At 35.2% G+C, this 16,042-nt stretch overlaps 1 protein-coding gene across 1 annotated transcript; it reads right to left on the minus strand.

Annotated features, from left to right (window-relative positions):
- Positions 1 to 7,583: 7,583 nt before the first annotated feature.
- On the minus strand, positions 7,584 to 8,525 carry LOC130846024 (olfactory receptor 13D1-like). Its single transcript, XM_057723977.1, has one exon. The coding sequence runs from the start codon at positions 8,520 to 8,522 to the stop codon at positions 7,584 to 7,586; it is 939 nt and encodes a 312-aa protein (XP_057579960.1). The 5' UTR covers positions 8,523 to 8,525.
- Positions 8,526 to 16,042: the final 7,517 nt, after the last annotated feature.

Here is a 16,042-nt window from a genome sequence, read left to right on the forward strand (position 1 = left end):
TTTTTTTTTTTAAGGTAAGAAGTGGATTTATTTAGAGAGATACACTTTCCATAGACAGAACATCTCAAAAGGCAAGAGTGGCCCCAGGGCATGAGGTCATCTTGGAAAGTGAGAGCAGCCATGGGAGAAACACACTCCACAGACAGTGTGTGGGCCATCTCAGAAGGTGAGAGGCCGATAGTGTTTTTTAAGTCTGCAGCTTCCTTTGTGATTTTGTTTAGACTATCTATCCATTTTAGAGAGTTTAGAAGTTTCATATTATTATTGTATTTGCTGTCAGTTTCTTTGCTTAGATCTGTCACTATTTGCTTTGTAGACTTAGGTGCTTTGACATTGGGTACATATATATTTGTAATTGTTATATCTTCCTGACAAATTGACCCTTTTAGCATTAAGCAATGACTTTCTTTGTCTCTTGTGATGATTTTGGACTTAAAGCCTATTTTTTTTTTAATGTAAATATAGCTACCTCTCTATTTTGGTTACCATTTGCATGGAATATCTTTCTTTACCATTTTACTTTCAGCTTATGTGTGTCTTTAAATTTAAAGTGAATCTCTTGTAGATGATATATAGTTGAGTCTTATGTTTTAATTCATTCAGCCACTCTGTGTCTTTTGATTATTAAGTTTAGTTGATTTACTTTTAATGTAATTATTGAGAGATAAGGACTTAATATTGTCATTTTGTTAATTATTTTCTTTTTGCTTTGTAGCTTTCTTATTTATCTCTTCTTATCTTTCTTTGTGGTTTTATGATTTTTTTTTACAATGGTATTCTTTGATTCTTTTCTCTTTATCTTTTGTGTATCTACTGCACTTTTTTATGTTTACCATAGGATTTGCATCAACATTGTAAAATTATAGCTGTCCCTTTTAAGCTGGTAACAACGCAATTGGAACAAGAAATTTCACGCTTTACTCTCCCCCTTTATATAATTGATGTCAGATTTTACTTATTTTCTATATTGTGTTTTTATTAACAAATGTCTGTGGTTGTACTTATTCTTATTACTTCTGTCTTTTAATTTATATGCTACTATTAAAAGTGATTTACATGCCACCATTACAGTATATGATGCTCTATGATTGTGTATATATTTATTCTTAGCAGTAAGATTTATATTTTATATAATTTCATGTTGTTTAGTATATTTTAGTTTCAACTTAAAGAACTCTCTTTAGTGCTTTTGTAAAACAAATCTAGTGGTGATGAACTCCAGTTTTTGTCTGGGAAAATCCTTATCTCTCTTTATTCATTCTTAAAGGATAGCTTGGTTGCAGTTTCTTCTGTCAGTAATTTGAATATATCATCCAACTCACCTGGCCAGTGTGATTTCTGCTGAGATATCTGCTGAAATTCTTATGGGGAATCACTTGTATGTGACAAGTTGCTTTACTCTTGCTGCTTTCAAAATTCTTTCTTACTCATTGACTTTTGACTATTAAATTATAATATGTCTTTGTTTATATTTCTTTGGGAACAACGTATTTGGAGATTTTTGTTTGTTTGTTTGTTTTTGCTTTCATGAATCTGGATGTCCATTTTCCTTCCTGATCTTTGGTATTTTCAGCCATTATTTCTTTAAAAAGCTTTCTGTCTCTTTCTCTTTCTGTTCTCTTTTGGGGACTCCCATATGTGTATATTGATTCTTTTGATGATGTCCCATAAGTTCTATAGGCTACTCTTCTTCCATTCCTTTTTTTCTTTTGTTCCTATAACTGGATAATTTCAAATGACTTATCTTCAAGTATGATGATTCTTTCTTCTACTTGATTGAGTCTGTTGTTTAATCTAGCTAGTGAATTTTTAATCTAGCTAGTCTGTTTTTAATCTAGCTAGTTTTTCAGTCATTATATTCTTTGGCTCCAGGATTGTTTGGTTCTTTTTTTAATGGTTTCTCCTTCTTTACTTAACTTCTCATTTTGTTCATGTATTCTTTTCCTGATTTCACTTGGTTGTCCATCCATGTTCTCTTGTAGCTTATTGAGCTTCTTTAAGATTTTTTTTTGAATTCTTTGTCAAATAGTTCTTGGATCTCCATTTCTTTAGGGTTGGTTTCTGAAGCTTTATTACTTCCTTGGAGGTATCATTTTTGTGTGGTTCTTCATTATACTTGTAGTCTTGTGTTGGTGTTTGTGCATTTGAAGAAGCAGTCCCTGACTCCAGTCTTTACAGATTTATCTTGATAGGTATTGACCTTCTCCTGCTGGATCCTTAGAAGGCCAGGATTGCAGTCAGGTGGGGCTGGAGCTGGATCACAAGGCTGCTTCTGTGTCCACAGTAGGATCTGTGGCTGGTGGGCCTGTTACTGGGGGTATGGGTGGGTGTGGCTCATCCTGGGCAGATGCTTCCAGGACCATGGTAAAGTGGAGCTGGTGCTTGATTATATGACTCCTTCCAGGTTCTCAGTCAGGACTGTAGTTTGGGGACCTGTTACTGGGGGTTGTTTAGGTATGGTTCCTGTTAAGTCCAGCTAAGGGCAGGGCTGGGGGCACAACCAAGGACAAGCCAGACTGGAGCCAAGTCTGCAGGGGGATAGGGCTGCTTCTGTGTCCGCAACTAGGTCCACAGTTTGTGGGCCTGCTACTGCGGTGTTGGCCTGCTTTCTCAAACAACTTTCATCAGTCTTAGGCTCCACTGGTGTGTAGAACCCTTCTAACTAGATCCTAGAGCTCCCACAAAGAAACTTTTGTCTGCAGATGGTTGCAAAATCTGGGATTCTGTTGAAGAACTAGGGCTGGGGACCTCTTATTCTACCATCTTGCTGATGTCACTCTCTCATTTTAAGAATTTTGGAAATTATCTCAAGATCAAGGAAAAACTCTGGAAGAAGAAACGTTTCATAATGGAAAAATAGGAGGAAGACAATATGAACTTGTTCATGTGTAAATGAACATGATTAGTAAAAGAAATGTGTTTTACTTATTACATTTAGATGAGATACCACTATAAAACACCCAGGAGAGAAATTAGGGATGTGGCTATAGATTTGGATTTGTCAGTTTATTGGTGATTCATTGAAACAATGAGAATGAATGAGTTTGCCCTATGAGATAATACTGGAATTTTAGATAGTGACAATTTGTGGAGGAATTAATATCAGGTCCGTGTGTTTACATTTCAGATGGAAGGCCAAAGTAAGTTTTTGAATAGTTAGTGATGATGAAGACCATGAAGACCCATTAACTGGACGGTAGACATACTGCATAGAGTTAGGAAAAATTCAGAGCCTGTGAAACCACTTAGAATGTTATTGTAACATCCAAACTGAAAGGTTGTAAGAACTAGGATCAGGATAGTAGCAGAGAACAAATGGTATTATATGGCCTTTAGGATAAAACACATATGTGTTCAAATCCCATCTCAGACAATAATGTTCATGTTGTTTACCATTATCTAGAAGAGTGTAGGCACTCATATATTTGTTGAAAGAAATGAACTATTTCTGTTAATTCTAAGAACTAATAGCTTACTCTAAAATATAAACTCCAATTCTAATTCTAGTTCTTAAAATAAGCTCAAGTGATATTGTCCCAAAGAATACAACTAAGAATAAAAGGTAGAAAATATAGAAGAACAGATTTTGGCTTCACATAAAAAAGTGTTTGTAACAGTCAACAACTAATTCCTTCAGGAGAGGTGAGCTCCTCATTACTAGAGGTGTGCAAGAAAGGATGGATAACAACCCATTATGCATGTTTTAGAGGGTATTCAAGCATAAAGTATAGAACTATGCGCTTTTAGTTCTGTGAGGTTTGATTGTTGTGTTGACTGATTTTTAAACATTATTTGGTACCAATGCAGAGGTCACGGGTTCGATCCCAGCTCCAGGAAGATCCCACATGCCGCGGAGCAACTAAGCCCGTGTGCCAAAAAATAAAAATAAATAAATAAATTTAAACATTATTTGGTAGGTTAGGAGGAAGATAGGATAAACTATCTTTTCCTTGGAGGAAGATAGGATAAACTAAATCTGATACTGGTATCCAAGAATTGCAAAGTGAAATCCAGATAATTGGAGTCAAAGTCTTTTGGTGACAGTGAGGATATAACATGTTTTGGTTGGTAATATGTCTCAGAGGTTTGCCTGGAGATATTCTCTTTTACCATGAAATCCTTCATCTCTATGGATTAGTGAAGATGATGCAGGTATCTTTTTATTATTTCATGCTCGTTATACTTGAAGTTAATGATGTATACATGTGATAAGTTTCTGCGCTCCAGTATTTCTAAATCACTGGTGTGACAGTGAGGGCTCATAGTTTTGAAAAACTGTCGAAATTTCTTTTCTGTAGTGATAAGAGTAGAAGCTGCTGTCTGTTTTGGGGATAGACTCATTCTTTTGGGTAGGACCACAAGGAGGAGTACTTTTAGTCATATACACCATTTTTTAAATTGGGTTAAGCCTAATGATTGTAGAATAAGGAAATGAACAGGCCTCAGCGTAAGGTGCTAAAGAGAAAAATGATTTTAAGATGCCCCTTTGAAGAAGCGTGTTTAGTAGTGTGTCGGGTACTTCTGCTATAACCATCTTTGCCATAGGCATCTTTGCAGCAAGCATTTCTACCCAAACATTTTTGCTATATAACTGATTGTCCATAAAACAGTTTTAGTGTGAAAGATAAAATGACTTGTTCACAATTTTTGGTTTGACAGTTTGATTTCAATTGGTTGAAATGCATTAATATTTATTCCAGTTAGTGATATTACTGAGGGCTTTATTGAGCTGACAAATGGTGATGATTTGCTTTTGTTTCAAGAGTTGGTTTCTTAGTTTGAAACAGGATATACTAGAGAGAAGGAGGCTGAGGGCCTCAAAGGCACAGATTTGAACCCTTATTTCCCATTGAACTTTGGCACATCTATCAACAAATGTGACATTATGCTAAGAAAAAGCTACAGTGTAGAGTCTTTCACAACACAATACAAAGCTCAGTTACAGTTATGCATCCTAGTTTTTGGAAACTGATACCTCTCTCAATGAAGGAAAAACAATTAGTGAAAAAGAAAAAGTGCAATGCCAATCAAGGAAATAAATCAAGCAAAAATGTGTATAAAATACTATGAATGAAAAATTGGAAGACAAATGCTTAGATATAACTCACAAACTAGCATCTGTTATTTCCACAGTATTGCCATGATTATACACACATTTTAAATGTATTAAAGTATTTTTTATTTTGCAATAAAATCTTTTAAATTTTGTTATTCATTTTCATGTTTTATGTTTATGTACTTTTTGATGTTCCTCTTTTATTTTTTGTTATTTCATCTTTTATGGAAAAATTGCCTTATAGTCAATTGGTTATGCAGCAAAAATGTTTGTGGCAAAAATGTCTATGAAAAAAGTACCTAGAACCATCTAGCAGATACGAGGAGCAGTGATATTATATATTAAACTCTATTTTTTTTTTACTGCATCATTTAATTTTGCTCTCAAGCTAAGTACTCTATTAAACATGACAGCCTCTTGAGTGTGTGTGTGTGTGTTTATAAGGGTACTTGTATACAGACTTTGTGGGCAAAATGAACTGTAGAGAGCTTAAATACAATGGAAAAATAGTTATATGAGTATCAGAGAAAAATGATGGAGAAGTATGATAGAACAGTCTGGAGAAAAATGGCCAAGAACTACTAAAATGTGTGCATTCATGCAAAGTAAAGATTATATTATTGTAATTTGGTTAGTAAAGGAAGAGGTGACTCCTGAATGCTAGAGAATTTGGGAGTATCAGTGATTTCTTAAAAATTAAAATTTTTCTGTGACACAGAAAGAATGAGAAAGTAAGAGTGAGAAAGAAATGGAAACAGAGAATCACAAAATGACAGAGGAAGGGAGGAACACATATGGTCGTATTAGAAAAAATTAGGAAAAAGGAATACACAGAGGAAAATTATAGCTAGTGAGGGAGAGGCAGTGGGTGAGGTAAGGTAAGAGAATGCATCAATCAGAATATACGTGGTTTTAAGCAATGAAAATCTATTCAAACTACTTTTTATAAGGAAGTATATTGGCTCACATAACTGAGAAGTCTATGTATGGAGGTTTTTAGACCCAGATTTCAAGGAATTAATAATGACATCAAACACATGCTAATTCCTTCCCTCAGCCTACTCTCCTCTTGGCTGATTTCATTCTCAGTCTGACTCTCCTCACATATTGACAAAAATGGCCAGGTGAAGATCCAGGCACATATTCTATCCTTGAAAAATGAGTGACTCTTTTTTGATACTCAGACAACATTCCAGCAGTGAAGGCTGATTAGCATGGCTTAGGTCACATGCTACCCTGAGTGAATCACTGCACCTAGGGGGATGTTCATTTTTCATTGACACAACTTACGTTTCATGATTATCATTCAATCCAGATAATGTGGTCAGGCCTACCCACAAAATATGGACTGAGATTGGGATTCAAAAACTAAAAATAGAACTACCATGTGATGCAGCAATTCCACTACTGGGCATATACCCAGAGAAAACCATAATTCAAAAAGACAGTGCACCCCAATGTTCATTGCAGCACTATTTACAATAGCCAGGACATAGAAATAACCTAAATGTCCATCAACAGAGGAATGGATAAAGACGATGTGGTACATATATGCAAAGGAATATTACTTAGACATAAAAAGGAATGAAATTGGGTCATTTGTAGAGACATGGATGGACCTAGGGATTGTCATATAGAGTGAAGTAAGTCAGAAAGAGAAGAGCAAATATAAATGCATATATGTGGAATCTTGAAAAATGGTATAGATGATCTTATTAGCAAAGCAGAAATAGAGACATAGATGTAGAGAATAAACATATGGATACCAAAGGGGGAAAAGGGCGTTGGATGAATTGGGAGATTGGGATTGCCATATATATATATATATTACTGATACTGTGTATATAATACATAACTAATGAGAACTTACTGTATAGCTCAGGGAACTCTACTCAGTGCTCTGTGGTAATCTAAATGGGAAGGAAATGTAAAAAAGAGGAAATATATGTATATGTATAGCTGATTCGCTTTGCTGTATAGTGGAAACTAATGCAACATTGTAAAGCAACTATATTCCAATAAAAATTAATTTTAAAAAGTTGATTCCTTAAATTGAAAAGATGCATTCTTTGAAGACAAGGTGAAGGGATGCTGGACTGACCAAAACAATGTGTATTTCAAGGAGACTGAGAAAGAAGATAAGGAAGAGAGAAGAAAGAGAAAGGTATAAGAAGGAGGGAGGAAGAGGGGGAGAGAGAGAGCATGAGCGCTACAGAGTGAGATACAGAGTGAGATACAGAGTGAGATAGAGAGAGAGACAATGAGAGAGACAGAATGATATTCATTAGGAACAACATCCATCATGGCCTTTATGGGACCAAGAGGCATAGATGCCTATAACTAGAAAAACTGCTGAAAATATATTGTATGAAAAGATTTACAAGGAGGTATATTGTTGTGAAAATGAGAATTCCACATTTGGCTTTATAATTGCAGTACTCTCATTATACTAAGTTCTGCAACTTCATCTGTGAATACCAAAATATATCTTTTCCCCAAATGTAGATGTCACATTTCTTGAGCTCTTTCATATTTTATGTGAGTGCAGGTGTCTACTCAAGATTTTATTCATAGCCTCTTTCACTTCCTTATTCCTCAGGCTGTAGATGATAGGGTTCAAAACTGGAGTTACCACTCCATAAGACAGCCCAATGATCTCATCAGATTTCTTTGTGTCCTTTGACTTGGGCTTCATGTACATAAAAAGGGCTGAACCATAGAATAAAATTACTACAGCAAGGTGGGCTGAACAGGTTGAAAAAGCTTTCTCTCTTCCTTCAGTAGAATTAAGTCTCAAGATGGTACAGAGAATAAAAACATAGGAAATAAAAATTAACAGTAGGGGAATCACTAAGAAAACAATACTTGCTATTGTTATGATAAGCACAATGATGGCAATATCTGAACAGATGAGTTTAAGAAGAGCCAGAATCTCACAGGTAATATGATCAATAATGTTATTCCCACAGAAGGGCAATACCATTGTCAGGACTGTTTGCACTAAGGAGCTCAGACAGCCTATGATCCAGGACCATGCAGCCATGTGCACATATAGCACCCTATGCATGATGATGGAGTACCTCAGGGGGTTGCAGATGGCCACATATCGATCATAGGCCATCACAGCCAGAAGGATACATTCAGTGGAGCCCAACCCAAGGGAGACAACCATCTGCAGAGCACAGCCAATGAAAGAGATGGATTTTCTCCCAAACCTAAATAACATGAGCATTGGAGGAATGGATGATGATGTGTAACAGATTTCCAGGAATGAGAGGTTCCCAAGGAAGAAGTACATGGGGGTGTGGAGGCTAGAATCTAGGATGCAGATAATAATGAGGAGACTATTTCCCAGAAGAATTACCAGGTACATGATGAGGCAGAACATGAACAAAGAAAGCTGGAGCTCTGGGTATTTGGAAAGCCCTACGAGAAAGAATTCAGTCACAGCAGAGGAATTCTCCATCTCCACGTGTCTATGTTACCTGCAGAGTTCAGAAAAAGACATGATTCAGGGAAATTTAAATTTATAATTTAATTTAAAAAATCACCTTAACTTGCATTATTTTGATTGGTTTTTAGAACATTTATGGAAATCAGGAAAATCCTGGATATAATTTTAATTTTATTGATGATGAAACTAAAGCACTGAGTGATCTAATACTTTGTAGGGCAATGCAGTAACAGAGGCAAAGCTACCAATAACCCCAAGAATTGTGCTGTGAAGTGTTAGCCCTCTAATATAGTAAGAGGAACAGCAAAATTCTAAATGTATATGTAGAGCAATCTCATTCTTAATGAATATTTTGAAATGAAAACGTTTTTATAAGTGAAACTTGTTTTACTTTAAAAATAATACATAGTTGGTAAAGTGATGTCAGCATCATGGTGGTGTGAATCATTATTCTTTTCACTGTCCTTAGATTTGCAACTAATCAGACATCCATAACTGAAAAAGGGCCTCTCTACATCATACCAGGACACCTGAGAGATCCATCCATTTGTGCACACAAAAGTGGGTGGATTGGACCATAGAGGAGGTAGCAGAGCAAGTGCTTTGACTGTGGAGCTATTAGCAATGGAGGCAGTGACAGCAGAGAAGGCAGCGGCCAGTCTGGCAGTGAGCCAACACCACCTTTCTGGCAGAGAAGGTGGTGGATGAAGGCAGTGAGTGGGAGGTCTGCCCAGCTGCAAGTGCTGCAGCTAGAGGGACCAGTTGCTTTCTCTGAAGAGAGACTACAGTGACTAGGGGAAGGAAAAAGAAAGGGAAGTAGGAGACAAAGTACTGAAGGAAAGCGTCCTCTGAAGTTTGCCTCAGGAGTGAAGAGGACTGGCCAAAGGAGCTGTGGGATGACCCGATTTGAGGATATCCCCACTGGGCCTGGGAACACCCAAAGCTAGAAGTGCTAAGTACTCACCTTCTGCTCTACTGCCACCTTGCTCCCAACCTTAGCAGAGAGTTAGCTCTGGTAAGAGAAACCAAACTTGTGCTGTAGTGCCATATTCAGAAAACAAAAGGAAGGCTCCTAACTCCCAATCTGTTGAATTATTAGAATAAAAGTAAATAAAGCCTTACCTGGATAAGAAAGGTGTTTGCTACCTCAAATGCAGTGAAAGAGGCAGTTCTCATCAAATACCTTGAAAAATCACAGTAACATGGCATCACACACAAAAAAATAATTTTCCAGCAATGAGACTCAAAGGCATGGAATATTGTGATCTAACTTATAAAGAATATAAAATAGCTGTTATGATAAAATTCAGTGGGCTACAAGAAAACTTAGAAAGGCAATACAGTGATCTCAGCAATAAAAGTAATGAACAGATGGAATATCTTACTAAAGAGATTCAAATTTTAGAAAGGAACCAAACGGAAATTTTGGACCTGAAGAACTCGATAAATGGGATGAAGAATGCATTAGGATACACTGGAAATAGAGCAGATTATATGAAAGAGAATTAATGAGCTCAAGGATAGATATATGGAAATTATTCAGGTGGAGGAGGAGATAAAATTAAGACTTTAAACAAATGAAGAAATTCTATGAGAACTATCTGACTATATTAGAAAAGCCAACATAAAAATAATGGGTATCCCAGAAAGAGGAGAGAGAAGGAAGGGAGCAGAGGGTGTGTTTAAAGAAATAATAGCTGAGAACTTCCCAGACTTGGGGAAGGAACTGGATATACAAGTCCACAAAACTAATAGACCACCTTATTATCTCAATGCAAAAAGTCCTTCTCCAAGACACATTATATTAAAACTGTCAAAAGTTAACAGTAAAAAACATAATTTTAAATGCAGCCAGGGGAAAAAAGACAATAACTTACAGAAGAAGCCTCATTAAAATATCCACAGATTTCTCAGCAGGCCAGGAAGAGTAGAATGACATATTTAAAGTGTTGAACGATAAAGCTGCCAGCCAAGAATACTCCATCTGGCAAAGTTATTCTTCAGATATGAAGGAGAAATAAAGACTTTCACAGACAAACAAAAACTGAGGGAATTCATCACCACTAGACTTGCCTTATAAGAAATGTTGAAAGGAGCTTTTCAAGATGAAGTAAAAAGGTGAAAGTACACAAAACTGTTTATGTTGCTAGTAAGAATTATAATACTGTGATTCTTTTTTTTTTAGAGTAGTAGATTATACTCTTAACCATAGTATAAAATTTAAAGGAAAGGAGCATCAAAAATAATGAAAGCTACTATAACTTGGTAGTGAAATCACAGCATAAAAAGAGATAATTTATGATACCACAAATATAAAAGGGGATGATTAAAAAGGTAGAAAATGTATAGGGAAATAAAATAAATTGCTATCAGCAGAAAAAGGACTACTTCATTTATCAGATGTCTGATGTAAGCCTCATTGTAACCACAAAGCACAAATATTAAGCAACTAATAACAGATCTTAAAGGAGAAGTAAACAACAATACAATAATTGTAGGGTACTTCAGTACCCCAGTATCTGCAATGAATGCATTGTTTAGGCAGAAAATCAACAAGGAATTGAATCACACTTTAGAGCAAATGGACTTAACAGATATTTATAGAACATTCCATCTGACAGCAACAGATTACACATTCTTCTCAAGTGCACACAGGATGTTCTCCAGGACAGAACATATGATAGGCCACAAAACAAATCTTAGCAAATTTAAGATGATTGAAATCATAGAAATATAAAGCAATAAGAAGAAAGTGAGAAGATCTACAGATGTGTGGAAACTAAACAACCTTTGGGTCATAGAAGAAATCAAAAGGGAAATAAATTATCTTAAACAAAAAGAAAAAAAATCAATCCGTATGGAATATAGCAAAAACAGTTCTGAGAGGAAAGTTTATAGTACTAAATGCACCTATTAAGAAATTAGAAGCATTTCAAATAAACAACCTAACTTTGCATTTCAATGAACTAGAAAAAAAAGGAACAAATTAAGCCCCAAATTAGTAGAAAGATGGATATAATAAGGGTCAGAGAGGGCTTTCCTGGTGGTGCAGTGGTTAAGAATCCACCTGCCAATGTAGGGGACACAGGTTTGATCCTTGGGCCGGGAAGATCCCACATGCTGTGGAGCAACTAAGTCTGTGCACCACAACTACTGAGCCTATGTTCTAGAGCCCAAGAACCACAACTACTGAGCCCATGCACCAAAACTACTGAAGCCCACGCTCCACAACTACTGAAGCCTGCAGGCCTAAAGCCCATGCTCCACAACAAGAGAAGCCATTGCAATGAGAAGCCCATGCACCACAATGAAGAGTAGCCCCTGCTCACCACAACTAGCGAAAGCCCGTGTGCAGCAATGAAAGCCCAATGCAGCCAAAAATAAAACAGATAAATAATAAAATAAATCTTTAAAAAAAAGGATCAAAGAGAAAATAAATGAAATAGAGGCCAGGATAACAATAGAAAAGATCAATGAAACTAAAAGATGGTTCTTCAAAAAGGAAAATAAAATTGGCAAACTTTTAGCTAGACTAAGAAATAAACAGCCAAGACTCCAATAAATAGAATTAAAAATGAAAAAAGAGACTTTACAACTGATACTAAAAGAAATATATATAATTGTAGGAGACTACTATGAATGATTACCTGCCAACAAATAACCTAGAAGAAATGGACACGTTTCTAGAAGAAACCTACCAAGACTGAATCAAGAAGAAATGGAAAATCTGAACAGACCAATAATGAGTAAAGACATTGAATCTGTAATAAAAACAACAACAACAACAACAACAACAAAAACCCCCCAAAAAACCTCTCAACGCAGAAATCTCCAGGACCAGATATCTTCACTGGAAAATTCAACCAAACATTTAAAGAAGGATTAATACTATTTCTCCTCAAGTTGTTCCAAAATATTGAGGAGGAGGGAACATTTGCAAACTCAGTCTACAAGGCCAGCATTATTTTGATACAAAAACCAGATAAGAATACCACAAGAAAAGAAAAATATAGACCAAGTTTCCTGATGAATATAAAGGCAAAAATTCTTTACAAAATATTAGCAAACTGAATTCAAGAATATATTAAAATGATTATACATCATGACCAAGTGGGATATATCCCTGGGATGCATGGATGGTTCAACACATTCATCAACCTATGTAATATGTCAATAAAAGGAAAGGTAAAAATCACATGACCATCTCAATAGATGCAGAAAAATCATTTGACCATATACAACATGATAAAAACCCTTAACAGATTCAGTATAGAAGGAACATACCTCAACATAATAAAGGCCATATATGAAAAATCCACAGCTAACATTATACTCAGTGGAGAGAATAGAATTGAAAGCCTTTCCCCTAATGTTAGAAACACTCTCACCGCTTTTATTCAAGATAATTCTAGAAGTCCTAGGTAGAGCAATTAAGCAAAACCAAAAAAAAGAGAGGCATCCACAGAAAGAAGTAAAATTGTTGTTATTTGTTGATATGATCATATATATAGAAAATCCCAAAGAATCAGTCAAAAAACTGTTGGAATTAATCAATAATTTCACTAAAGTGGCAGGATACAAAATCAATGTGAAGAAATCAGTTGCATTTTTTTACACTAATGAAGCACCTTTAAAATAAATAAAGCTATTCCATTCACAATGGCATAAAAATGGTAAAATATTTAGGAATAAATTTAATCTGTAAAGTGAAAGATCTGTATAATGAAAACTAGAAAAATTTGCTGAGACACAAACAAATGGAAAGACATCCTGTGTGCATGGATCATAAGAATTAATATTAAAATTGGCCATACTAGCTAAAGCCATCTACATATTCAACATAATCCCCATCACAGTTCTAAAAGCATTCTTTGCAGAAATGGAAGAAATAATCCTAAAACTTACACAGAACCACAAAATACCCTGAAGAGCCAAAGCAATTTTGAGAAAAAAGAATAAAGCTAGAGTTACCACGCTTTGGGACTTAAAACTATACGATAAAGCCATAGTAGTAAAAACAGTATGGAACTGCCACAAAAACAGACGCATAGACTATGGAACAGAATAGAGAGCCTAAAATTAAATCCTACATATATGGTCTACTAATATTTGACAAAGGAGCCAAGAATATTCAATGGAGAAGGGATAGTTTTGTCAACAAATCGTGCTGGGAAAATTTAAGAAACACATGCAGAACAATGAAATTGGACCCCTATCTCACATCACTTACAGATATTAATGCAAAATGGATCAAAGACTTAAATATAAGACTTAATACTAAAACTCCTAAAAGAAAACATACAGAAGAAGCTTATTGATATTGATCTCGGCAATTATTTTTTGGACATGATGCCAAAAGCACAAACAACAAAAGAAAAAATCAACAAATGGGACTAGATCAAAACTTAAAAGCTTCTGAATAGCAAAGGATATAATTAACGAAGTGAAAAGACAACCTATAGGATGAGAGAAAATTTTTGCAAACCATGTGTTGGATAAGGGTTAATATTTAAAATATATAAGGAAATCAGGCAACTTAATAAGAAATGAACAATCAGAGTAAAAAATGGACAGAAGAACTAAATAGATATTTCTTCAAAGAGGACATCAAAATGGGCAACAGACCCATGAAAAAATGGTCAACCTCATCAATCATCAGGGAAATGCAAATCAAAATCACAATAAGACATCACCTCATGCTTGTTAGAGTGGCTGTCATCAAGGGGACAATAGCCAGTAGGTGCTGGTAAAGATGTAATAAAAAGGGAACCTATATGGGAATATAAATTGGTTCAAGCACTGTGGTAAACAATATGGAGTTTCCTTAAAAAATTAAAAATAAATCTACCATACAATCCAGCAATTCCACTCCTGTGTATATACCCAAAGGAAATGAAAACAGTTTTCAAAAAGATGTATGCACTGCCATGGTTATCACAACATTATTCACCATACCCAAGATATGGAAGCAATCCAAATCTGTTAACGGATAAATGGATAAAATCAAGTGGTATATATACACAATGTAATATTATTTAGCCATGATAAAGAAAGATTTCCTTTCATTTGTGACAACGTAGGTGGACTTTGAGTACATTGTGCTAGGCGAGATAAATCAGAGAAAGACAAGTACCATATCATATCACTTTTATATGGAATCTGAAAAAGTTAAACCTGTGAAAAACAAGTAAAATGGTGGTTACCAGGGTAGGAGAGGGGGGAGAGTGATGCCATTTAAGGGTACAAATTTGTAACAAGTAGTAAATAAGTCATAAACATCTAATGCACAGTATAATGATTATGAACAATAGTGTACTATAATTATGTAATGTGATAAATATTGCTACATCAGTAATCATGCTGTACCCCTTAAAGTTACACAGTGTTACATATAAAGTTTATTCAATAAAAAAATAATACATCATATACAGTCAGCACCATACCATTTAGCTTATATGAGACTTTGGATAAGTTACTTTACTTTCTGAGCCTCAGTTGGGTCACAGTAAAATGTGGGAAAGAAGTAACTGGCAATTTGTTGTGAGAGTTAAATATCTGAGGTGTCTGTTATAACATGTGGTTAAAATATTGTACCTGGAGTTATATTTTAATAATTATATTTTAATATTATATTTAATTTTTGATTATAATTATTAGATCTCATTGGCTCAGAAAGAAAATTTTATATAGTGTGATAAGGTGATGGTCCTAAAATTTGAGTTCATACTGGGCAGACAGTATTTTCTCTTCTCAGATGGGCATCTATCTGTTCTTCTTTCAAGGGACCAGTTGAAAGTTAATCTGGAAATATCTGAGATTTGTTGTGAGGACCTTCCATGGACGAAACAGCCTGGGTCTGCATTAAGTACAATTTTTTAGGACCTGGAATTTCCCCTCCCTCAGTATAGGTCATCTTCATAACATTTGCATTTCTCTAAATTCTGTAATTCCTCTCTTTTTTTGTCACCATACTCCTAGGTGCATATTTTTTATTTTTTTCCAAACAAGTTAATATAATTTTACTCAGTACTGAATGATAATTTTTTCCTCTTAATATTTATATAGATGGTTTAAGAATTTTGACTTTATGATGGTGCCAAAGCCATACCATTCAGTAGAAACTGTACTTCAAAGTTTGAATTTTTACCTTTCCCTGGGCTAGTGATACATGGTAGATACTCTCCTGTGATGCTGGGCTGACAGTCAGCCAAGTGATCACGAGGGGAAACTGATATACTTAAAACCATTCTGTACCCAGACAGCTATTCTAGTTTTCACTTTCAGTACAGTATTCAGTAAATTGCATGAGATATTCAGCACTTTATTACAAAATAGGCTTTGGATTAGATGATTTAGCCCAACTGTAAACTAATGTAAATGTTCTGTCTTGTTTAAGGTAGGCTGGGCTAAGCTATGATATTTGGCAGGATGAGTTTATCAGGATGTAACCCCACTGTAAGTTGAGGAATACCCAGGAATGTATCTCTTGGTCTTCTATATCATTTTTATTTTATGGCAAGGAACCTTCTGAT

Source organism: Hippopotamus amphibius, chromosome 2 (genome assembly GCF_030028045.1).
Source record: "Hippopotamus amphibius kiboko isolate mHipAmp2 chromosome 2, mHipAmp2.hap2, whole genome shotgun sequence".
NCBI classification, from domain to species: Eukaryota; Metazoa; Chordata; class Mammalia; order Artiodactyla; family Hippopotamidae; genus Hippopotamus; species Hippopotamus amphibius.

Bases quoted from the DNA above. Each gene is read 5' to 3' on its own strand.
- LOC130846024 (XM_057723977.1), bottom strand. From the start codon at position 8,522: ATGGAGAATTCCTCTGCTGTGACTGAATTCTTTCTCGTAGGGCTTTCC.